The sequence below is a fragment of the Pseudonaja textilis genome, chromosome 3 (assembly GCF_049901715.1).
Source record: "Pseudonaja textilis isolate UNSWEBS1 chromosome 3, rPseTex1.2, whole genome shotgun sequence".
Classification (NCBI taxonomy): Eukaryota; Metazoa; Chordata; class Lepidosauria; order Squamata; family Elapidae; genus Pseudonaja; species Pseudonaja textilis.
The window spans coordinates 62138604-62163358 of record NC_141992.1 but is presented as its reverse complement, the minus strand read 5'-3'; the positions used below and the strand labels follow the sequence as shown (position 1 = coordinate 62163358).

At 36.8% G+C, this 24755-nt stretch overlaps 1 protein-coding gene across 1 annotated transcript; it reads left to right on the top strand.

Moving 5' to 3' along the window:
* The first annotated feature begins 4797 nt into the window (after positions 1 to 4797).
* On the top strand, positions 4798 to 23569 carry CDCP2 (CUB domain containing protein 2). The gene is made up of 6 exons (XM_087930368.1): positions 4798 to 4803; positions 7930 to 8317; positions 10491 to 10832; positions 12233 to 12586; positions 19259 to 19437; positions 22387 to 23569. Exons 1-6 carry the CDS (start codon positions 4798 to 4800, stop codon positions 22702 to 22704), a joined length of 1587 nt encoding a protein of 528 aa, XP_087786494.1. The 3' UTR covers positions 22705 to 23569.
* The last annotated feature ends 1186 nt before the right edge of the window (positions 23570 to 24755 follow it).

Genomic DNA, 24755 nt, shown 5'->3' with positions numbered 1-24755 from the left:
CATTCAGCAAAGCACCTTATTCTCTCTCTCTCTCTCTCTCTCTCTCTCTCATCTATCTGTCTGTCTATCTATATCTATCTATCTATCTATCTATCTATCTATCTATCTATCTATCTATCTATCTATCTATCTCTCTATCATCTATCTCTATCTCTTTTTTTATGTAATCATGCAAAAAGTATCATCCTTGCCCACCCAAAAATCCAAATCTTGAATTATTCAGTATGTTTGAGAGGGCGGATAAGATGTATTATTCTCTGAGACTTAAATAGCCAAAGCAATTTTCTATATATTTGTTAAATCATTGTCATAATTGCTCTCCAGTAAAACATACAAAAAATTGGGTATTGGGTAGCAACAGGCTTTAAAAAGCAGCTGCATCTACTCAGTGCCTTTTATATCAAAAATATAACTGATTCCATGGCTATGATGGAGTACATTTTTAAGTAATTTTTTTAAAAAAATATCCTTTTCTGTCAAAGATTTCTGCAAATATATACTGTTGAATAAAGGGTCAAACCATTGATATCCAACTAAAAATAGCTGGAAGGTTACATTTAAATTTTTAATTTGAAAAGGGAGAAATAAGATACATTGTAATGATTGGGAGTCAGATAGTATACAAGTTTTTATTATTATGATTCGTCACACAGTCAGCCAGATGTTCAGACTGGATTTGGCATTTTTATCTATTATTACTGTTATTATACCAACGTAACATTTAACAGCTATTTTTTCTTATTTTTAAATAGAACCAAATAGCAGTTTGGGTCACAAATTTTCATCTGATCCTCCTTCATTCCAGGTTTCTCTTTCTGATCATTCCTCACTCCAATTGTTATTTTAAAAGCAAATTTTTAAAAAATAGAAACTCCAAGTCCATTTAAAAGGATGCAAGTAGGTTTCTTCTACCTTCTATGAAGAAGTATTTTATCAAAGGCCTCATCCCACAGAAATAATAACTAAATGCAGCAGGGGCCAAGGTTCCTCTATCACAGGGGTCGCTGACTTTTTGGACCTCAGGGACCACCAAACCCATAATTTTAAATCCCATGGACCACTAATATGAATTTTGACTTATGGTGGCTTGCTGACGTTTTCCCAGGGTCTCTGCAGAAAGCAGCAGAGACCCTGGGAAAATCCCCAGAAAAGTCTGCAGGAAAATTCCCCACCCTGTTTTTCTACCAATCGCTCATTCTTTATTTGGGATTGCAGGATACAGTCTCCAGCTCCGTTCTCAGGGGGAGATAGAGAGAAAGAGAGACTTTTGGCTTCATGCAAGGAAAGCAGCAGAAGCAGCAGAAGCCTTTCTTTCTCTCCTCCAAACTCTGCCAGAATGGCGAAGCCTATTGGAGCAGGATGCCTTACAGAATCCCAAAGACTCATTCCTGGTGGAGTTTGGGGGAGAGAAAGACTTTTGCTGCTTTCCTTGTGTGCAGCCAAAAGCAGAAGAAAGAAGAAAAAAGAAGCAGCCCGGTGGCCAGGCGAGGCATGTGGGGTGAATGGGGCAAGTTCTCCCCTTCGCTCTTTCCTGTCTCCCCTCACTACCTCGTGTTGTTCACAATGCAAGCGACACAAGCCTTGTGTTCCTGAGGGCCATGTGGGCAGCACAGCCTTGTGTTCCCGTGCAGCCTGGATTAATTGCTTTGGGAGTGCTTTGGGGGTGACATTTCTCTGCGGACCACCAGAATTTTCTCATGGACCACCAGTGGTCCCCGGCCCACTGGTTGGCAACCACTGCTCTATCTGAACTAAGGAGAAATGTCCTGACAGTTAGAACAATTAATCAGTGGAACAACTTGCCTCCAGAAGCTTCTTAGTAAGCTAGAAAAAAGTGGAATAAATAGCACCACCACTAGATGGACTCACAACTGGCTGGCAAACCGTACTCAGCGAGTAGTCCTTAATGGGTCTAAGTCTACATGGAGAGAAGTAAGCAATGGGGTGCCATGAGTCTTAGGACCAGTACTCTTCAATATTTTCATTAACAACTTAGATGAGGGAATAGAAGGGGAACTTATCAAATTTGCAGATGATACTAAGCTGGCAGGAATAGCTAACACACAAGAAAATAGGCTCAAGATCCAGGTGGATCTTGACAGACTAGAACACTGGGCCGTATCTAACAAAATGAGAAAAGTAAAGTCCTACATTTAGGCAAGAAAAACCAAAAATACACATATAGACTGGGTGAAACTAGGCTCAATAGCAGTAACTGTGAGAGGGATCTTGGAGTCTTAGTGGACAACCAGCTAAATATGAGCCAGCAGTGTGCAGCAGCAGCCAAAAAAGCTAATGCAATCCTAAATTGTATTAACAGAGGGATACAATCAAGATCAAGTGAAGTACTAATACCACTCTATAAAGCCTTAGTAAGACCACACCTAGAGTACTGCATCCAGTTTTGTTCACCACATTATAAAAAAGATGTTGAGACTCTAGAAAAAGTACAGAGAAGAACAACCAGGATGATTAGGGGACTGGAGGCTAAAACATACAACAGATGCTTGCTGGGAACTGGGCTTGGCTAGTCTAGTAAAGAGAAGGACCAGGGGAGACATGATAGCGGTCTTCCAATATTTGAGTGGCTGCCAGAGGGAGGAAGGGGTCAAGCTATTTTCTAAAGCACCTGTAGTCCAGATGAGGAATAATGGACGGAAACTGAACAAGGAGAGATTTAACCTGGAAATAAGGAGAAACTTTCTGACAGTGAGAACAATCAACCAATGGAACAGCTTGCTCTCGGAAGTTGTGGGAACGCCATCACTTGAGACTTTCAAGAAGAGATTGGACTGCCATTTGTCAGAAATGGTGTAGGGTCTCCCACCTGGGTGGGCGGTTGGACTAGATGACCTACAAGGTCCCTTCCAACTCTGATTATCTGTTAAATCTGTTAACCTGCAAGGTCCCTTCCAACTCTGTTATTCTACTCTATTCTTTAATAGTAGAATAGAAGTTAATACTAACAATAATTTGTGACTTTTAGATATGAATGCATCTGGACCAAATTATGAAATCAAAAGATCCAATTCCTCTTCCAAAAAACCTCAAGGTGGTTTATAAATTGATTGTAACTAAGCAATTTCAAATTATTAATATCCTTAGTAGCTTGTGACTTAAACAAAATACCTGCAATCTTGGAGTGAAATTGTCCCAGAATATAAGTTTGTCTTTTGAGTTAGAGTCAAAGCTGTGCTTCCAATATATTCCAGATGGGCCTGATAACCTTTAATGAAGGACATTTTGGGATATTTGAAATAATGGAACTAATTTTTTCCCAATTTCTAAAGTAGTTGTGTCCAAAGTGGGTTTTTACTTAATCACTTATATTTCATAGGTACCACCAGCCCTTTAAGATAAGCCAGCTACAGAAATTACCAAAATGTTCTTTGAATCTTGAATTCAGTGCCTGGATTTTGATCACATGTTCAAAAAGGGTTGCTGCAAAGGTCATAACTGAAAAATGGTCATAAGTCACATTTTTCAGTGCCATTGTAACTTTGAACAGTCACTAAATGAACTATTGTAAATCAAGGGCTACCTGCATATTTGTCATTTTCTCTTCTATCAACAGCAGTTCTGTACTGAAGAAGGTTCCTTATTTTCAGCCAACAAATTCTCCACATAGGTTTGCATGTAAAATCTGAAATCCCCAATTTTTTCCCAATTATATCTGGCACGATTAAATACCAAAGGGTGTGTAGTCAGTCAGTAAAGACGTTTGGCATTGATGCAACATATCCCAACCAATAACATTGTTTCCAAATACAGATAAGTTATTGACAAGTTATCTCGCCCGCTGTAAATTCTAAAGATATTTGAGCTTGGTTGTGAAAACCAAGTGTTGGAAGCAAAGCACAGCTCATGTTACTAATTCAAAGAAGCAATAAATTATTCATGACATTATTAATTCGACAGCCCTCCAGCTATTTTTCCTTTCCAGAGAGCCTGCAACGAGGATACTTTTTGCTGTTTTTGCTTCTCGGAGGATGCCACAGATGCTTCTCAAACACTTTTTCCCCATAATTTTCTTGAGCGCAGCAAACGGAATAAATGCCAAGACAGGTAAATTAAAGGGCTTCAGGGTGTGGAAGCAGCATTCTCAATTAGTTTGCAGAATCCTTACTTTTTAAATAGAATGTCTTAAGTTTTTTTTCCATGCCCATCTGAGATACTTCCTTCAGAAAATTAGCTGCCGTTGAGAGAAATATTATCTATACTAATGACACTCTTTGGGCAATCTTTTCAGCAGTCTGTTTGGGGCATTTTGGACATTTTTTAAAAACACTTACAAATGTTGTATAACCCAGCCTAGAGATCTAAGTGTGGTCAATTATCAACTGGAAGTGAATCCAAATATTCACTCCCTATTGGAATGAACGGGAAACACTCATGCCACCTCATGGCTGTAACAGACTGGAAATTTCTTCCCCTATTCCTCCTGTGAAGATTAGGTAGGAGAGGACAACATTTGTACAGGTAGTCCTCGACACAATTGAGCCCAAAATTTTCCATTGCTAAGCAAGACAGTTGTCAAGGGAGTTTTGCCCCATTTTATGACCTTTCTTGCCGCAATTGTTAAGTGAATCTGGCATCCCCATTGACTTAGCTTGTAAGAAGGTTGCAGGTGGCACCACAAGATCCCAAGAAACTGCAACTATCATAAATACATGCCAGCTGCCAAGCTTCTGAATTTTGATCATGTGACCATGGGAATGCTGCAATGGTCATAAGTGTAAAAAATGGTCATAGGGCACTTTTTCAGTGCCACTGTAACTTTGAACAATCTTTAAATGAATGGAGGTAAGTAGAGGATTCTTCATTACTTCACACAATTTCATTGATAGTTAATAGTCTACTAGATATGTGGTTTCTCTTTTACTAATTTTTCACTGATTTCTTAGGATGTACTATCTGTAGGCGAGTCTATTTGAATAAAGGACAATGGTTAAATATTTATAATATGCAAAGAAATACTGTGGGGTAAATCCCTATCTGGATTTTGAATTCATGCCAAAATTCTGTCCTAAACTCTGTAGAAGTACCAATCTCTTTCTTTGATTTAAAAAAACATATTTCCCACCTTACCACCACCCAGTATCTTTTATTGAGAGTTTAACACAATGTTACTGACAATTAAATAGTCTTCCCAGATTAGACTCTGTTTGAAAGAGTCTGATTTGTAAAATATAAGTGTCAAAACAATTATCCTTTCAAGACATAATCAGAGAAGAGAATTATACTTATGTTCAATGCATAAATAGGAAGGAAGGAAGGAAGGAAGGAAGGAAGGAAGGAAGGAAGGAAGGAAGGAAGGAAGGAAGGAAGGAAGGAGAAAAATACAATTTAAAAAGTATATTTTCCATAGAGAATGAATAAGTGTATAAAGTCAGACAACATGATATCTTGGAGAAACATATCTATGAAACTGAGATTTAAATAAGATTTTTTTCTAATGTGGAATCTTCTAATTTACATAGAAGGAAAAGGAATAAGGAAAGCACTAAGATATTCAAAGTGTCATAATAATAGGTGACTTTAATTACTCTCTTATAGACATGGTAAAGGCATGTTCTGGTGAAGAAAAAGAACTGATATCTGTTGGTTATGGACACAATTGTGGAGAAAGTAATTTTGTTGATGTCAAAACAAATGCCAATATTGGCAAAATGAAATGCAAGTGGATCATAACGAGACACAAATGTTAAAGAACAATCATATTACTCTGAAACAGAAAACTATCAGGCAGCTGGTCTACTGAATAATGTAAATTCAAAGGGAAGTAAATGATGCTTTCAAAAAGCTTAAACATTTTTTTAATCTGTCCTTTTTGGACAATATATAGGATATATTCAAGGACCACCTTGTCTGTAAACCCAATCTGAGGATGAGGATGATTCAATCATGTCTGACTCATGCTGATTCTTTGGGCCAGATATCTCCATATTTTCCAATCTTTTACTACTACTTTGAATTTTTCTATGTTCTAGCTGGTGTCAGCTTTGATGGTATCCAGCAGCCTGTTTTCCATTTACCGAGTCCAAACTAATTGTTTTCTCCAGTGAAATCTCTGGCATGACATATTCAAAATAAGTGAGATGCAGTTTCATGATTTTGCCTTCCATTGACATGTCTGGTGTTATATACTCCAGTACAGGAAGGTCTATCTAGCGCTCTACAAAGAATTCAGGCTGGTCCAAGTTGATATGAAGATAGTCCACTGTGACATCAAGCCCAGATCCAGGGAGAGATTTGATGAACAGAGCCCTCTTGTTCTATATCAGAGGTCTCCAAACTTGGCAACTTTTAAGATTTGTGGATTTCAACTTCCAGAATTCTGGGAGTTGTAGCGCACAAGTCTTAAAGTTGCCAAGTTTGAAGACCCCTGTTCTATACTTTAACATAACCTACACACACACACACACACATACAAGTTCTATATTTGTTGAATAAAATTTTAATGGGAACTGAGCTATGAAGTATATTGGAGTCAACTAGCTAATTTGTTTTTTTAGATTTCATGTAATTGCAGCCAAAAGTTTAGAATAAAAAAGATACAATTATTTAATGGCACTAGAAGAAAACACTTGACCTGTATTTGAGTATTTCAATGGCTGAGATCATAGCAAATCTTCCAGTGTGAAATCCTGTTGAACTTGGTGAGACTCATTTCTAATTAAACATGAATGTGGCTCTTTTGTGCATGCTGCAAAACAAAACTTACAGTCCAAATGGGTAATTTCAAGAAATGTTAGGGATGTAAACACATCTTGAGGATATTGTCTGTTATTGGACTAATGATTCAGCCTGGAAATGTAATTATCATTTTGACTGCTATAACTAAATTGTTTTGTAATGATATATTACTAACTAGGAGTCTTCTAAGTATGTTGACTAATCAAACAAAGGTAACCCCTAGTTGTTAATTCTGTTATATGTGGTCAGTAATTCAATTTTATATATCACACAGAGAAACTTCTTGTTGGTAATGTGTGTATGTGCATTGCTTTTCTTCCTTAAAAAACATTGTAAGGTATAAATGATCTTTAATTAAAACAATTAAATGAAACAATCAAGAATAAATCTATCTACTCTAAAATATCTATTTGCTGTACATGTTACCCCATTTTATTTAAATGTTTTTTTCAGTCAACCAAATTCTTGAAGGATTAGTACAGAACATTATACTATGGCATGTTTAGTATTTTTAGTCATTTACCTGGATATATATCAAAACTATTCCCAAATCTGATTTAGCATGAGTGAATTGACTTCAGTGAGTAAAAACAACTTTGAATCACTCTCTTTCAGCCCAACTGGTGATTGTGGGGGAAATTGGAGGAGGAAAGAGTATTAGATATGTTTGCTACTTTGAATTATTTATAAAAATAAAAAGATGGGATACAAAAAACTTTTTAAAATGGTCAAATGAGTTTTAGATAAGCATTAAAAAGATATTTGTAAGCAATATAACCTATTATGCACAATCTCCATTTGTTCTTTTAAGTCTCTGTTTTACAGCTCCAGATTCCCCAAGTAAGATCAGGTCATGCAGAACATTATTTTTTATAATGAATGAAATGAGTAACTTGAGCCTTGCAGAGCAAGGCTCATTATGTGCGGGTCCACATCGAAATCCTTTAAAAATATCAAAATTAGTCCATTTTATGCCACTCTGGAGACATCACGCCTTTATTTTAAAAAGGCAAAGAAAGGCTAGTCTCAGTCCTCAAAAATTGATTTATCCCTGGCCTGCATGCTCTAAAAGGGAATTAACTAATTACAAATTCATGTTTTATCCTGAAGCTTAATAATCAGGCCTGGTTAGTTTGGGAGGGGAAAAACTATTTGGGAATATCAGTTGCTGTAGGCATTTTAACAGGCTTTTAGAAAAAGACGAGGAAACATCCAGAATGTGGGCTATTCTAGTTGCTAATCTGTTATTCTTCAAATGTTGATATTTTCTTAGGCATTAAATGTGGTGGACTTCTGTCAGCACCATATGGCAATATTTCAAGCCCAAATTTCCCAGGACTTTATCCATACGATACAGATTGTACCTGGCTCATAGTGGCAACAGAAGGATCCTCTGTACTGCTCACTTTTCAACATTTTGACCTGGAATATCATGATAATTGTGAATTTGATTACATCAAGATCTTTAATGGGGTTTCTGAAGATCAAGGAAATCTGCTTGGTAAATTTTGTGGCACAAGTTTTCCTCCACCGTTTACTTCATCCTGGAATATCATGACTCTAATATTTCACTCAGATAACCATGTGGCCAGTCAAGGATTCTCAGCAGTTTACCAAAAAGGTCAGGATTGTTTTCACCTGGATTTCTCCTAAGAGTTACTATATCATACAGAATATTGTAGAATCTGTATAATTTTGCTGGTATTGGGTGCTTGAGAAGTAGTAAGTTTCTACAAAGGATGAGATGATTTCAGGCAATATGTAAAGGTCCCACACTGTGGAATTTTTGCAGTGATAAAGCAGGATAGACAATGTATAAGTGAACTGATTTGCTAACTGTTTGTGGATCTTAATAAGCCCAAACCAAGTAAACCACATTAATGTTTAGAGGGATGTATAAACCCAGCATTTGACACATACATCTCTAAGACACAATGTAGTTAGTTTGATTCTGACTTTATGTGATGTGTGAATTGGTCATTGTGCTCTGCAAACCATAGGTTATGCTTAAAGTATTGTCCAAATAATGGTCCACTAATTCAATGGTCTTAAAGCATGTTATGCCTATGTGTAATTATTTTGGTTGGTTGGTGCTTTCAATTTCTCTTGTAGAATAGGTGCAACTTCCCATGATTCCAGATGCAATAAGCTACTATTCTGTATTTCAATAAATTATTTCTTAATTAGCTTTAAATAGAGTTCATTTTCAGTTTAATTATGAATGCAGATTGTTCTTTTCCTCTGGCCTTTGGAGAAATGCTTCAAAACTACCAAAAGCACCTAGAAAGCAACCTGCCATCTTTTTCAGACTTAGATATTATATTTTTCTTGAAATCAACAACATGTAATTAAGCAGTGTATTCCATTCATCTTTATGGAGGTTAGAGATAACTTAAGTAGTCTAAATTATTCCAAGCCAGTTTATCTAGTAGTTAAGGCACCAGGCTAGAAAGTGGGAGACTGTGAGTTCAAGTCCTGTCTTAGCCTTGAAAGCCAGCTGGGCCATTTACTCTCTTCCAGCCCAACCCACCTCACAGGATTGTTGTTGTGGGGAAAATAAGAGGAGAGAAGTGCGTTGGATATGTTCACCTCCTTGAGTCATTTGTAAAAATAATAAAAGTGGAATACAAATACATTAAAATATTTGTACTTTTCCTCTGAATTCTAGAAATAACTCTGTTAAAGAGATTGTATGTAAGAATATTAATGCCACATATGCCATACATTTCAGAATATCCATTGAAGTATTGTTCATTCTCTGCCAGTGTTGTTCACAACTTAAATGTTGGACTCGAGAGGACCAAGTTCAAATCCACCTTCAGTCACGGAAGCTCTCTGGGCGTCTTTGAACCAGTCTCTCACAGCTCAACCTCCTCTATAGAACAGTTGGGGCGTAAAGAGAATGATGAGCTCTTGAGTAAAGGGCAGGATGTAATTTAATAAATAAATGTAATATTACATTTTATTAAAGTTTCATGATGTGTATTAGGTATTTTGAGCTGCTCAGGCAGCAAGCCTACTCCGAAATCCTCGCCCTAGCATGAAAATAGCAAAAATCACTTCATCAGTTTTATAGCTGAACAGGAACTGTTTCTGGAACTTGCCAGTCATTTTTGGAGTTCAAACTGCTTCAAAAACCTTGCTCAAACTTCCCTCAAAATCATTCTATATTAAAGCTTTAAAAATGGCATCGTGGGATCATCAGATAGTATAATGCAAAATCTTAATTATTTTTTTTAAAGTAGTGCACTCAGAGTGCGCACAAACACACGAATATATCCATTCATTTTTCTCAAAGGTGTTTCATGAACATTGATCCAAAAGATCCAGAAATCACACACGTTTTCCCCCCACTCAGCGGCCAACAGCAGCAGGAAAAGGTTTCAGGGTTTATCCTGCTCCCCCCCCCAATGTACTTTTATTGCTTCTTCCTTATTATCTTGCTGTAATTGAAAGCAGAATTGACCCAACAATTGAGACTATAATCTCCAACAATTGAAACTATAATCTCTAAACCATTAGTGATGTGGAAGGAAAGCATATTGGTTTCAATATGACTACTCCAGAGTAAACAATCTGAAAATAGGAAATTATTTTAGCCAGGCTGCACTTCGGGTTACTAGTTTAACACCGAGCTGTTGTATATATATTATCTTTTATTCAGTCATAATCTGGACAGTGGTTAGAATTATTTTCTGTAATGCAGAGGAATGCACCTTGAATCCACGAAGGAACTTTGCTTATTTCTATCTCTGTGTCTTATTTTAATACATATTGTATTTTCTTGCTTCCAGATGTTTGTGGGGGTGTGCTTACAGGATTGTCTGGATCAATCACTAGCCCTGATTACCCAGAGAGTTATCCCAACAATGCTGAGTGCCACTGGGTCATCCAGGGAACATCCAATTCTATCATCAAACTGATTTTTGTTGACTTCCAGATGGAACAGAGCGAGCAGTGTAATTTTGACTATGTGGCCATCTTTGATGGGCCCACAATGGAAGATACACTTCTCAGTTACTACTGTGGAAACACAAAACCTCCAGAGGTAGCATCTTCTGCACATGAACTGTTAGTTGTATTCAAATCAGATTTTAACATTGCTAACAAAGGCTTCAAGGCATATTTTTTTTCAGGTATGGTACAAAGATTAATATTTATCACATATCAATATTATGATATGAAATGATGAAATGATTTTTGGAACCTTCTTGAAAAATAACACAAAATATTTTTTTTATTTTATTTTATACATATTTCCAAATATGTACAGTATTTCTATAGGTGTAAAATATATGTGGCATTATTTTCCAAGAAGTTAATATGACCTTGTGTGTGTGTATATATGTATATGCACACACACACTTTTCTAAAAAAATGTATTTTTAAATGTTTTTAACCTTGTGTAACTTTTTTTAGTTTTTAGCTTTTTAAAAATTATCTCATTTTTCTTATGACTGAGTCCAATGATAGATATCCACTATTCTTTGCTCAAAATATGAGATTCTGCCTACACTGAAAGAGAAAGCTTCATTATTTTAAAGTCAACAAATAAAGTAAAGCCTTCGTAATGAATCTTAAACCTTCTGTGTTTTGTTAATAGAAGGACTCCCCCAATGCTTACTAAGACTATATATGACATTAATTCTACTATTTATTTACAACTGATAAAGTTATCATTTTAGTTTGCTGAATATTTTTTTCTGAATGTACTGCCACATTATTTACCATATTCTGGAGAACCTAAGCTTTAGACCATCTTAGGATATGTGGCACAAATTCAGAAGATATCTTGACCACAAAAAATATGAGTAAAAATCCTAGGAGCATGAAAATTACGAGACAAGCTGAAGAAAAGCATTTGGATAAGGATGGTGGTGAGGAAGCATGAAATTGAAGACTTATTTTGAAGACTCAGGGACATCTCATCCCTGAAGAACTGAAGAAGCTTCTTGGATGAGAAGTGAAACGTTTTCAAAGAAAAAAACCAAGAAAATCCACTTGCCTTTTAGAAAAGCATCTCTGAGACAGTTAGATAAAAGAAATCTGAATCTGGGCCAAAACTGTAACTTGTCTTAGGCAAGACCCTCCCTAGTTAACAAGAATATAAGTTGTGGGGAGGAAATGCAATCAGACTTGCAAGATTATGTTCTGTACTGGAATATTAGCATGCATGACTTTGGTTTCCTAATCTGGTCTGTCTTGAATGACTGACAATGTTAAACCAAACTGAAATATAAAATTCTCATGACATTGGCTTCTGACAATGGTAGGCTTAGATACAGTAGCTGCTTCCTACTATCAGCTACTCATTTTCCAATTCTAGCTATTTTTAGGCTAGGCCACCAATTTAATGGTTTATTATTTGTATCCCTTATATCATAGCTTCAAACCAAGTCTGAGCAGAGAGAAAAGTATTTAAAAATGTGTTGAAGTAAAGAAGTTTGAAGAAAAGAATTCTAGGTGGTCCTACACAATAAAATGAATGTTTTTGTTGCTTGCCATTGTATTTCATTTGTTTTTCCCTTGCAACCAGGTGCATGTCAGGAGGTATATACCGCTGTCAAAGGAAATTTCTCCAGTCCTCAATATCCACACTCTTACCCCAATAATATCAAGTGTCGATGGACCATCCAGCTGCCACTAGGTTATCGAATCAAAGTTTTCTTCCTGGACCTGGATCTCGAGGGACGGAACAGCCTGACAGATGGTTGCGACTATGACCATTTGGCTGTGTTTGATGGAGGTACTGAGAAGGCATCTCTACTAGGAAAGTGGTGTGGGAGAGAAATGCTATCTCCAATTATATCCAGTAGAAACAACTTGCTGTTGGTCCTTCACACTGACAGAAATACAGCCAATCGAGGTTTCTCGGTAGCATATTTTGGAGGTAAGATCTATTATTAGATAAACTATGTGGAATAAAATAAAAATGAGATGATCAAAAGAAAAGCAAAAATAGTTTGAAGATAATTAGCTCACAAAGGTTCTAGAATGCTACTATATATATATATATATATATATATATATATATATATATATATATATATATATATATATATATATATATATATATGAAATTAGCTTTTCCTGAATAATGAAATCCACAGTAACTAATGTTTAAGTTATAAGTGTCAGCCAACTTTATTTTTTTCCCATTGATGTATATAAACAAGCTCTTAAATGTACTAGAAGGTTCCAGATTGAATTAGAACCTGCTAAAGGTATCATTTTGAATGTTCTAGATTTGAATTTTTTAATTGGAAAATTTCCCCATCTTCACCCAAAATCTACATGGCCATGAATAGGTCTCCTGTTACCTTAGCTCCTTCTTGACTGTTCTAGGAACTGCATCTTTATAAGCATTTTTGATTTTGCTGATCATATACACTTTTATTTTTACTGCAGAATTCTATTAAAATTGTGTTATTATTGGGTATATTTTTTTCTACACCAACAGAATGTCCAGCTTTATGGCACAAGAGCAGTTCCAGAAATGTTCAGCATAAATGCAGACAAGTTCATTATTTGGGTTGCCTTATTTACTAATTGATTCAGAATCAGGTTGAGGTATTCAGAACCGTCTACTTTCTTTGCCAGTTATTTTTCTGTTCTAATTTTACATCCACACATATATCAGTCTTAGTATTTTGAGAGTATTAAAAATGTCAAGTATGTAACACAGGATTTGTACCTGTACATGTATAAGAATTGTATATGAATGTACATGTATAAAAATTATGTTTAATCATTATTTCACAATCACACATCAGTGGCATTACCTCAAACTAATAGATGCATTTTTCTAAATTTTTCTTCTAGCTAAACTATGAGTCCTAGAATATGTACTAATTTATTTCCTCAGTGCTAATAAGGGATTGGTCTGAGACTCATCTGTTATGTGTTTGCAGAAGGCATCACTCACCATTAACTATTTCTTTGCCCTGGGCCCTCTATCCCCCAAAATGAATAGATTAGAAATGCACCTTTTTTTTTCAACCTTGAGGAATTTAAACTGGTGCTAGGGATATGGTCACAGACTGAAATTATTCCATGATTTCTCACTATGTGGTGAAGAATGATCTCCAATCACAAAGGGAAATAAAATTTTCCAAGCACTGCTTCAATATAAATGGACCTGCCCAATATGTACAATCTCTCTGGAAGTAGTGTTAATCTCTAGAAACATGGGTGAGCCAAAATTTTAGTTGTTTAGTTCAGATCATTATGTGAAATTCAACCTGATTACTCTTTCGGGATCCTTCATTGGCCTGCTTGTGGTTACAAGTTTTCAACACTGCAGCAAAAACAGAGGCCACAACTGAAAAAACCTCTACCAAAATATATTTTAGACAAATTCTAAACATATGTCTATGTCTGACCGCCTTCTTGGTCCTGAAAATTTAGATTTTAAATGGATGATCTGCTTATATTGTTGCTACCAGTTATATAAAACTCCACCACACAGTTGTTCATCTCTGTACAAAACTATTCCCTAATCCATGATGTTGAGATAGTAGGAGGTGCTATATCATTTCAGACCAATGGTTGTCTAATCTCTTCTTAAAAACTTCCAGTGTTGGAGCACCCACAAATTCTGAAGTCAATCCATTCCACTGATTAATTATTCTAATATTTATACAGCCCTCAATTTATAACAGTTTGCTGAATGACCATTCAAAGTTACAACAGCAATGAAAAAAAGTGGTTTATGACATTTTTTCACAATAAATTCTTTTGCAGCATCCCCACAATCATGTGATCAAAATTCAGATGCTTGGCAACTGGCTCATATTTATGGCCATAGCTGTGTCCCAAGGTCATGGGATCATCTTTTGTGACTTTCTGACAAGCAAAGTCAATGGAAAAAGCCAGATTTACCTAACAACCAGTTTACTAACTTATCAACTGTAGTGATTCACTTAACAACTGCAAGAAAGGTTGTAAAATGGGGTGAAGCATGCTTAACAAACATCTCACTTAACAATAGAAATTATGTGCTCAATTGTGGTTGTAAGTTGAGGACTACCTGTATATACAGGCAAGAGAAAGGAGTCTGAATTAATATAGGAATTACTAATAACAATAATGATTTTACTACTGGTAGCCTTTGTTCAGTTGGCCACAACTTGGACTGGCAACTTGGGTATGAGGCAAAACAGTCACTAAATGAAACTAGAACAATACTTATAATCTTACTTTTCTTTGCTTTATAGACCTGCAGGGGTTATAAATGTAAGGATTGGTTGTAAAATTACTTTTTCATCGCGGTTGTAAAGGCAGTCACTAAACAAGGATTATCTGGATAAAGCATCCATCTTTTGTTTCATTTTGTCCTGCTTTAGCTCCACCCAGTACCAATTTTTCATAATGTATCCCACCGTTTGAAAAAAAAACTTTATGAAATAGGTGTTGATATAATTGTAAGATTATGTAGGGTAATTAAATACCAATATAATATTTTTGTTCTTTCAATGACTTCTTTTTTTAAATCTAGGTGCTTTTTTTTTTAAGAACAAGTTTTATTGATTTTTGAAGACGAACAAAACATAACACATAAAAGTATAAAACTTCCTTTCTAAGAATTACTTATAAATTTTAACAAGGCAAATAAAGCATTATTTTTTAAAAACATAGTTCCACATTATCACATTTCCATTTACACATATATATCTTTTCCAAATTTCTCATTATTTCTCCCTTCACTTTTGTTCAATTATATTTCTTTCTATCAAAGTTTTAGTAATTCTCAATCAGTCATAAGCACACAAAATACATAACCTAAAGCAAAACATTAAAAAAAAAACCTCCTTAGTTGTCATTTATACATGTCTTTTCCCAATTTCTCTCCCTTTGGTTTCATTCCTCCAAGTTTTTATTAGTTTACAATCAAACATAACTAATCAACACACAAAACATAAAACATAGAACTTCTTTTGAAAAGTGGCTTAGCCCCGGGTTACATCTTTTTTTGACAGACCTAAATCAAATTCATGCTCACCTTATATACCCTTCATATCTTATTAACCATTTTATATTTTCTATATAACTTCTCCCATCTTTTCACTCTCTTAATTATGTTTTATTTATTTCATCTTATTTCAAAATCATTATGCTTATATCTTTTGTCCGTTCTTTACCAATCATCTATTTATCTCTTCTCTTTAACCAAAAATTTCCCCTGTAATCACTTTTAAAGTATGACGCCTTCCCCTAAAGTAAAACTTAAAATAATACATAATTTCCATCCTGATTCTGCTTAGTACATTCTACATATTAAATCTTAAAATAAAAGAATAGTAAACTTATAGTATAGTTAAATGTATAATTTCCATTCTAATTCTAATTCTGATAAGTACATTGTTTTAGAATAAGAAAATAAAATACTAAGGTTATAATAACATTAAAACAATAACAAATTAAACTATAACTAAGCATTAATCATTTTACACATTCTCCTTAATATTTTATTAAATATTAACATCTATCATTATTAAACATTAATATTTTATTAAATATTCCAATAAACTATTTCAAATGCAAATACTATCTTATGCACTCTTGCAGAATCTTCTTTAATTACACACTATCCATTATCCTTCATCTCTAAAAAAAATTTTCTTTTTAAAATCTTGTTCTAGCCCGTGGCTTTTTTTTTCTTTTTCCCTCCCTTTCTTCTCCAATCTGGTCTTTTTGCCCTCCCCCCCTCCTAGCCTCCCCCTTTTTAACTTCCCCTCTCTGTTGTAATTCTCTTTTTAATTGCTTTCTAACATTGTACCTTCTTTTCACCCTATTTTTCTTTTTCTTGGTTGTTTTATTAAATCTTAAATTCTCATTTTTCCTTCCTCTCTTCCCATTTTCTTTCTTAATCGAACTTTTTAGTCCATTAAAGATGGCTTCTTCCTTTTCTTCTTCTTCTTCTCCTTCTCCTTCCTCAAGTATTTGCTGGTACGTAGAAACCGCCATTTCTAAAAAATGGAAGGCAGCTCCCAAGGAATCCTTGCCATTTTGCTGTCTTTCTTTTAATTTTTCATATTCCCTTTTTAGTTCATCAACAGATGGTGCCGTTATAGGTTTTTAAAAACAACCCAGATGCTTTCAATCTTAAAGTAATTTCCAAATGTCAAAATTATCAAACAATCCAAACAAACAAAAATTATTTCCTCTTCTTCTCTTTACAGTTTTTCCTCCAGGGGCAAAATCCCAAATGTATTTTAAAAGCTGTATTACAATTAATTGATGGTCTTGTAATCTTCAAGGTGTCTCCTCCAACAAAGTTTGAAAAATATTTTTTAGTCCTCTCCTTCCCACTTGTAACAAAGAGCTTATTTTTACCTTTAAAAAGCAGGTTTTTCTGTGCTCCTTTGCTTTCTCCGTAAGGAAGGGGAGTGAGCTTTCCTTCAGCACTTTCGCCGATGTAACAAATTCTTTTGGAAACAAATGTATCAATCCAAAGTCAGGTTTCCAGGGTGTTTTAAACGTAACTTAATGTCCTGGTTCAGCCAAGAAAACTTCTCCTTCTGGCTCTTCCTCCTGCGCAATCTTATCCGGTTGAAGATTTCTTTGTGGCTGCCATTACTGACAGCCGCTCCACCACCTCAGGAAAAAGGAGTCTAGCCGGCTGGGGAAAGGGAGTGCGATATCCCCAGACCCCTGCCCGGATCTCCTCTGTCTTCTGCTGCCCCTTCAGGGCAGCGACAACCCCCAAATCCAGTTGGATCAGGGGTACCTCGGCGGCGAGCACATCAGGGACCCGCAGAGAAGCGGATTCCTGCTGCCGCCAAAGCCTTGCAACCAGAACACCTCCAAATCTAGGTGCTTTTTTAAAGGGCTGTCTTTAGGCCTTGGCATATATATGAAGTACTCTGTATTGGCTGGTAGTATATCAGAACAGAAACAGATAACATTCTTACTTTAAATGTTGAAGTAATGAACACTGGTTTTTCCAATATAGCAAGATCTATAGTGTGGGAGACTTTGTGATGATGTCAGCTTTCTAAAAATATAACTAGAGTACAGGATGCACAAACAGCGCAATATTGTATGTATTGAGTTTGGATCATGAGCAGAAGATATTAAAACTACCTGAGCAACTGAAATGACTATGAAGGCTACATGCTTGGCATAATGCTTGGGAAACACTGTACTGTATGTATTTCTTTGTACTACCTCTCATTCAGTTTAGTAGAAATAATTTTTTTTAGATATTTCTTCAAAGATGCAAATAATTTTGGAGAAACATTGCATTCTTGTGCTCTTTTACTTATGATTTATCCAAGAAGAGATCTGTATCAATGCGCTTCCTCTTTCCTCTCCTTCTAGGAATGTTTTGCCACCCTGCTAGCTTCTCACGTATCAGTTAAATCCAAGGAATTTAAAAATCATGTAGGGATTTTCAAAAGTGTCACTGCTAAGGGGGAACCCTACCTTGGACAAATTTTTGATGTTCTCCTTTCTCTGGAGCAATTTGGATAAACTGCCACCCAATTTCTCTAGGCCCAGATTTGAGGGAGAATTTGCGACACTTCTTCCTAAGTTCAATATTCAGACTGAAAAGACACATACAGAGACATGTATACTTGGTCAGGTTTTTAAAAACAAAAGCAACATTTTGCTGCCCACCAATTACTTGGGGAAACTAGAAATCACGAGATCCCAACTCTAACCCTGTTTCCTAATCAATTTCACAATCCAGTCACATCCAGAGAATCTAACATCAGCAGAAAACTCTCTGAGTTGATATATTTCATACAGATTCTCAAAATATTGTTATCTATAGGAGACTACATAGGCAGGGGTGGGATTCAAACAACCAGTTCTATGGGCATGGCTTAGGTGGTAGGCATGGCTTGGTGGTCATGTGACTGGGTGGACATGGCTTGGTGGTTATATTATTGGCTGGGTGTGGCCAACTCAATATCACTCACATCGAGGCACACATCTCCTCACCTGGTCTCTCATGACTGTGGAGATCCTGCAACAGTCGTAAGTGTGAAAAATGGTCATAAGTCACTTTTTCAATGCCATTGTAACTTTGAATGGTCACTCCACACAAGCAAAGTACCAGCAAAGGAGGGGAAAAAACTCCAGAGTAGTTCCTGAGACAGGAAGTCTAGTCCTGCCAAGAATGTAAAAAGGGTTAATGGAGAGGCAGTTTCTGTAAGCAACACCAGAATGTTTCCTTCCTGTCTTCCTTACAGGATTAGGCCAGTAATTTCTTCTAACAACCGACTCTCCGAACTGCTTAGAATGTTAACAACCGGTTCTAATGAATAGGTGCGAACTGGTAGAATCCCATCCCTGTACATAGGGAGTTGTAGCAAGAACTACATGATAGGTTTTATATGTATACTGTACAGTAGACAAATATGGCTTATTATCTCCAAAACTGGATCAAATAGTGATTTAGTGTATGTGTAAGACTTTAGATTAGAAGAGAGGACATTATCTTCTTTACAGATAGTATTGTGCCAGTGTGTTAATTCTGGAAGTTTCACTGGCCGTTTGTCATGATTCTGTAATTTCAAAGATTCCTTCTTTGCTTTGTTTCTCCTCAATGTAGTTGTCCCTATGAATGTCAGCTGCACAAGAACAGAGTTTCAGATCCAAATCCCCACACAGTCTTTGGCCCAGCTGGAGCGAAATAAAATCTACTTAGGAGTCCCCTCCTGCCCTGCACAAGTGGTTGGCTTGACCTTTCGGATACATGCAAGATTTGAAACCTGTGGCATGGAACCGCAAGTACATTATCTGTGTGGAAAGGGCAGAGTTTTAGCTATTAATGCTAAGCCAAGATGAAAGGAGCTGTCTACCCACCTCCCACGTCTAGCAGCAGTTGTGTTATTATGAAAACCATAGAAAGGTCCATTGCTCCTGTAACATCTTGATCATGATAGCATCTGCTGCTGAATGTGTTTCAGAGGTTCGGTGTGGAAAATCCTCTTCTATGAAGTCCACTGAAGCCTTCCTTTGCTTTGCTAGCTGAGCGCAAATAATTAGAAGCGGCAAGACTAACATGTTCATGAAATTAATAATGATATACTCATATCATTGGACAATTAAGTCTGAAGTTGAAAATGATTATTACTGAAGAATAGGTCATCTAATATAGATGTTTATTTAATATATTGAATCATCTGTCCTAGATATTTTGGTATATTGCCAAAGAATTCACTCAAAGTAGCTAGCACGCAAAAGATTCCTGATAGTTATATTATATTATATCCACTCACGTATATACATACACATTGGGGAAAAAAACAGTCTCTGATATTTTAGAGAGGAAGATAAAAGAAACTGTTAACTTGTCTTTTTATGCACTGGATGTACATATAGGATATGGTAATTTATGACATGAAACTATATGTGATGTAGACCTCTATTAATACCTTTAACTCTACTGACTCAGACCAAATAATTTTACTCAATGCCCTATTCAAGAATCCATTTGTTCAAGTAGTCATTGCGATATTGGGTCTTCCTCTATACTTAATTTATTATTACTGTTTTATTTAATTTATGGTTTATAGGCTTCTCCTTCTCCTCTTTTTTCTATTTTTTCCTTTCGCTTTTCTTTCTTTCTTTCTTTCTTCTCTATCCTATATATTATGTAAAACTATATAAAAAGGGTGATCGTGGCTTACTTTCTTTCAAGGACACAAGCCCATTCTCATTCTCTGGATGACAGTTTGAGAAATAGATTTTTTTTTAAAGAAATTGCGAAGAAAAGCCTTGGTTCATATGGAAAACTATAGTCTGTTTACTAAGCAAAATAATTCCAGATGCTCACTTTTTATTTAAAACATACTCGGATAACATAATAAAAAAACAGAGGGCCAAACTAGATTTAACATTCCATCTTTTGTATTTAGTCTGGGTATCTTTTTTTCTGGGATCACCACAGGCAGGGAAATGGAATTTAACTCTCTCATTTCCTACTGATCATTCTGCTTCTTTGCATTGAGAGAAAATCCTCCATTGATAATGGATTCCTTCCAGATAGAAAGATTCCAGATAGACACCAATCGCTATCCAATCCAATTAAGGCATCAATCTGCTGCTGCTATTTTTAAGTTTTTTGAAAAGTCATTACAGATGTCCCACAAGAAGATGGCACAACAAGAAGAACTTTATAATGCCAGCAGTCTTAAGCAAATAACTCTGGATGGAACACAATAGAAAACAATAAAAGGGTCATAAATACAAGTACAAGGAAACATAATAAATGCACAAATACAAAAGCTGAGGCAGTTCATGCATTATCTTCAGTCAAAGAGTCCTATATAGCAGTAGTCAGCAACCAGTGGGCCGGGGGCCACTGGTGGGCCGGGAAAAAAAATGGTGGTCTGCAGAGAAATGTCACCCCCAAAGCACCCCCCAAAGCAATTAATCCAGGCTGCGCTGTCCACATGGCCCGCGGGAACACAAGGCTTGCACCGCTTGCATTGCAAACAACACGAGGTAGTGAGGGGAGGGAGGAAAGGGCAGAGGGGGGGGACCTGCCCCACTCGCCCCATGCACTTCACCTGGCCACCGGGCTGCTTCTTTCCACTTCTTTCTTCTTCGGCTTTTGGCTGCATGCAAGGAAAGCACCAAAAGTTTTTCTTTCCCTCCCCCAAACTCTGCCAGAAATGGAGTCTTTGGGACCCTGCAAGGCATCCTTCTCCAAGAGGCTGCGGCAAGTCTCATAAAGACTCATTTCTGGTGGAATTTGGAGGAGAGAAAGACTTCTGCTGCTTCTGCTGCTTTCCTTGCATGAAGCAAAAAGTCTCTCTCCCCCTGAGAACGGAGCTGGAGACGGTATCCTGCGATCCCAAATAAAGAACGATCGATCAGTAGGAAAACAGGGTGGGGAATTTTCCTGCAAACTTTTTTTTAAAATTTTCCCAGGGTCTCTGGTCTGCGGGATTTAAAATTCAGTTGGTGGTCCCTGAGGTCTAAAAAGTTGGCAATCCCTGCTATATAGGGTTCCCCTACCAATATGCCCTTTAAAACCTATGGTGGAAAAAACAGATTTATACAACCTTCCTAAAGGCCCAAAAGGTCAGGACTGCTGTCCCACAAGGGAGGTACCACAACCTATAAAACATATTCTTTTATAATTCATTAGGACAGGTACAGAAGATTTCCCTGCCAGTGGTAATCCCAAAAATAAAAATACCCAAGCAGGTTAAATGATTTGCACACCATGGTTCTATTTAAATCGTTTTATAATACGTTCTAAGTGGATCCTTATCTCAGTATGTGGTCACAAAAATATTGGCATTCTTCTTTACGCAAAACTTCATCTGAACACCCACAAAGCTTAGCATTATTCCTAGCCAGCCTACCCATTTATCCCACTGAGCAGTTGCAAAATGTATTGCACAATTTTCCCTCAAAAACCTTACCTATAGGTTTGTAATGGCATCTTGCCATCTGTCTCCTTTTAGCTTTGCACAATATATGAATCTTCAAGCCAAATGCAGCTGGGAAGCTTTGCCGGGCAGCTCAGCAAAGGCTCAAAAAACATCCAGTTTTGCTTCCCACCCGGCACTACAGGACCAAAGGCTGAAAGCCATAATATGTCACTTGTTGTGTGTAGCCCATCTTCAGCTTGGTTCTAATGTCCTTATTTATCTGGAATCAAAGCTTTGTGTGCCAGAAACTGTTTTTTATTTTTGAAATCTGTTCTTTCCTTCACTTGTTTAGAAAAGAAACAACACAACTGTGATTGTCAGCATTCTGTACATTGACTTTTCCAATGGAAACCAGAAGGATGTTCATCAATATGAAGTGCAATGTGAGCCTAAAAGGAAAGAGGCCCTTGTGAATCTGATCTCTGGCTCTAATCCCTACAGGCTGGACCAGTATGCTGAGAATCTGGTGGAGTCCCAGCCAAAGGATGTAGGAGGAGCAGATGTCTATGAGAGCAAGGCTCAAGATACCAGTGACTTTGTCTTCATCAGCATCTGTGTCCTTGCTGGGGTTCTGATGGTGATTGCTATTGTTGGGTTAGTCTTATTATAGGCACCTGCTTCTTTGCTTGTACTTCTGTACCGTTAGAGCACACTTTCTTTGATTTATTGAGTTTACAGTGCATTCAGAAAGTGTTCACTTTTGTCAATGTTGTTGTGCTGCAGCCCGATTCTACAGTTGTTGAAATTAATTTTTTCTCTCATTAATCTACACTCAGTACCCCACAATGAGAAAGTGAAAACAGGATTTTAGAGATGTCTGTAAATTTATGCACTGTATATAGCTGTCCATCTTACAATTGCAATTCTAAGTAGTGCACAAAGGATCAACACCAAATAGCAATAGCACTTAATCTTATATACTGCTCCACAGTGCTTCTACAGCACTTTCTGAGCGGTTTACAGAGTCAACATATTGCCCCCAACAATCTGGGACCTGACCTGACTTTACCGACCTCAGATGAATGGAATGCTAAGTCAACCTTGAGATTGTCACCATCGAACTCCTGGCAGTGGGCAGAGTTAGCCTGCAATATTACATTCCAACCACTGCTCCACCACGGCTAAATAAAAAACAAAAACATTATAAACCTCAATTATTAATCAAATGATGGCAGGCAAACCAACTCCACTGGTGGCAAGCAAATCAGCACAAAATCCCATCTAACCTCCAGACTTTATGCTCAAGGAACAACCAGATATTCAAGAAGTTATGACATGGTAGCAGAGTCAGGGCCCCACAAATGGTGTTCCAGGGGTACTGGAATAGAGAAGGCAAATTTCCAGGTTCAACCTGGTGGTACTGTTTAACTGGTGGGACCTGGAACCCTGCTAGATCCAATGGGACAGATAGAAAGAATTGGAGAGAGGTGATCCTGCAATTAACCTGATTCCATGCCACGAAGGGCTCTATCTATCTATCTATCATCTATCTATCTATCTATCTATCTATCTATCTATCTATCTATCTATCTATCTATCTATCTATCTATCATCTCTCTCTCTCTATCTATATGCGAAATACCACTCATATATCATCATAAAATCTCCAGAACCGTAAAGCCTACAAACTTGAAATTTGGCACGTATGTTCCTCTTGGCTTCTAGGTGCTCACTAAGAAAGGATTTTTCGAAATGATGATCAGAGCATTAGTATTTCATATATTATTATTAACACACTCTGATGCTAAGGAGTTCTACTCCCCCTCCCCACCTGAAAAGAAATCTGTTCCAAATGCAAAACACAAGCAGAGGAGAGGAGTTTCAGTTTCAGTTTTACTTTCACAGCACCAAGCAGGTTTAGTACAGAACAGTTGAGCTAAGCCACACCCAGGCTCCTTGCTGTCTCCTTGCTCACACAGCAAATACTGTTTCAGTTTCCAAACAGACCTCAACTCTCTTACACACTGACAGGATGCTAGCCAGGTAAATACCAATGGATGCTGGTAGGCAGAGGCACATTTTTAACCCCCTTATTTTCTTCCCCAAAATCTAAGCCTGACCAAATAGTTTCATAGTGAAGCATGGGCATTGAGCTAGCAAATCATAACCAGGACCTAGAATTGGGTTTGGAAGCCTACTGAAAATCAGAGCAGCTTGCAGATGAATGATATAACATGGGCAAACATGAGTGTTCCCATAACTGCCTGTGCAGTTTTGAATTATAAAAGGCCCATATGACAGCTCTGCTACTACAGACCTTAACTCTGATTTTTTTTCCTCAAAATTATATTATTCATGTCTTCATATCAGCAATATGTTACAGAAATAGTCCTTGGCTTACAGTCATTAATTTAGAGACCGTTTTCTAAATTCAGGACTCTAAAGTGCTGGAAAAAAGTGATTTATGACCAGTCCTCACACTTATGACTGTTGCAGCATCCCCATGGTCATGCGATTGCAGTTCGGGTGCTGGGCCACTAACATGTATTTATGAGAGCGTCCCAGTAGTACAATCACTATTTGCGACCTTCCCAATCATCTTTGAACATGTAAAGTCAATGGGGAAAACCAGATTCACTTAGTAATCATATGATTTGCTTAAAAAGCAAAAAAGGTTTTAAAATCCGTCACAGTCACATGATGACTTACTTAAGATACACA

What these genes read in the sequence shown, in the direction of transcription:
- CDCP2 (XM_087930368.1), top strand. An exon ending in CTCAGCAGTTTACCAAAAAG is followed by an intron (nt 8,318 to 10,490) that starts GTCAGGATTGTT and finishes TCTTGCTTCCAG; the next exon opens with ATGTTTGTGGGGGTGTGCTT. An exon ending in CTCGGTAGCATATTTTGGAG is followed by an intron (nt 12,587 to 19,258) that starts GTAAGATCTATT and finishes TCCTCAATGTAG; the next exon opens with TTGTCCCTATGAATGTCAGC.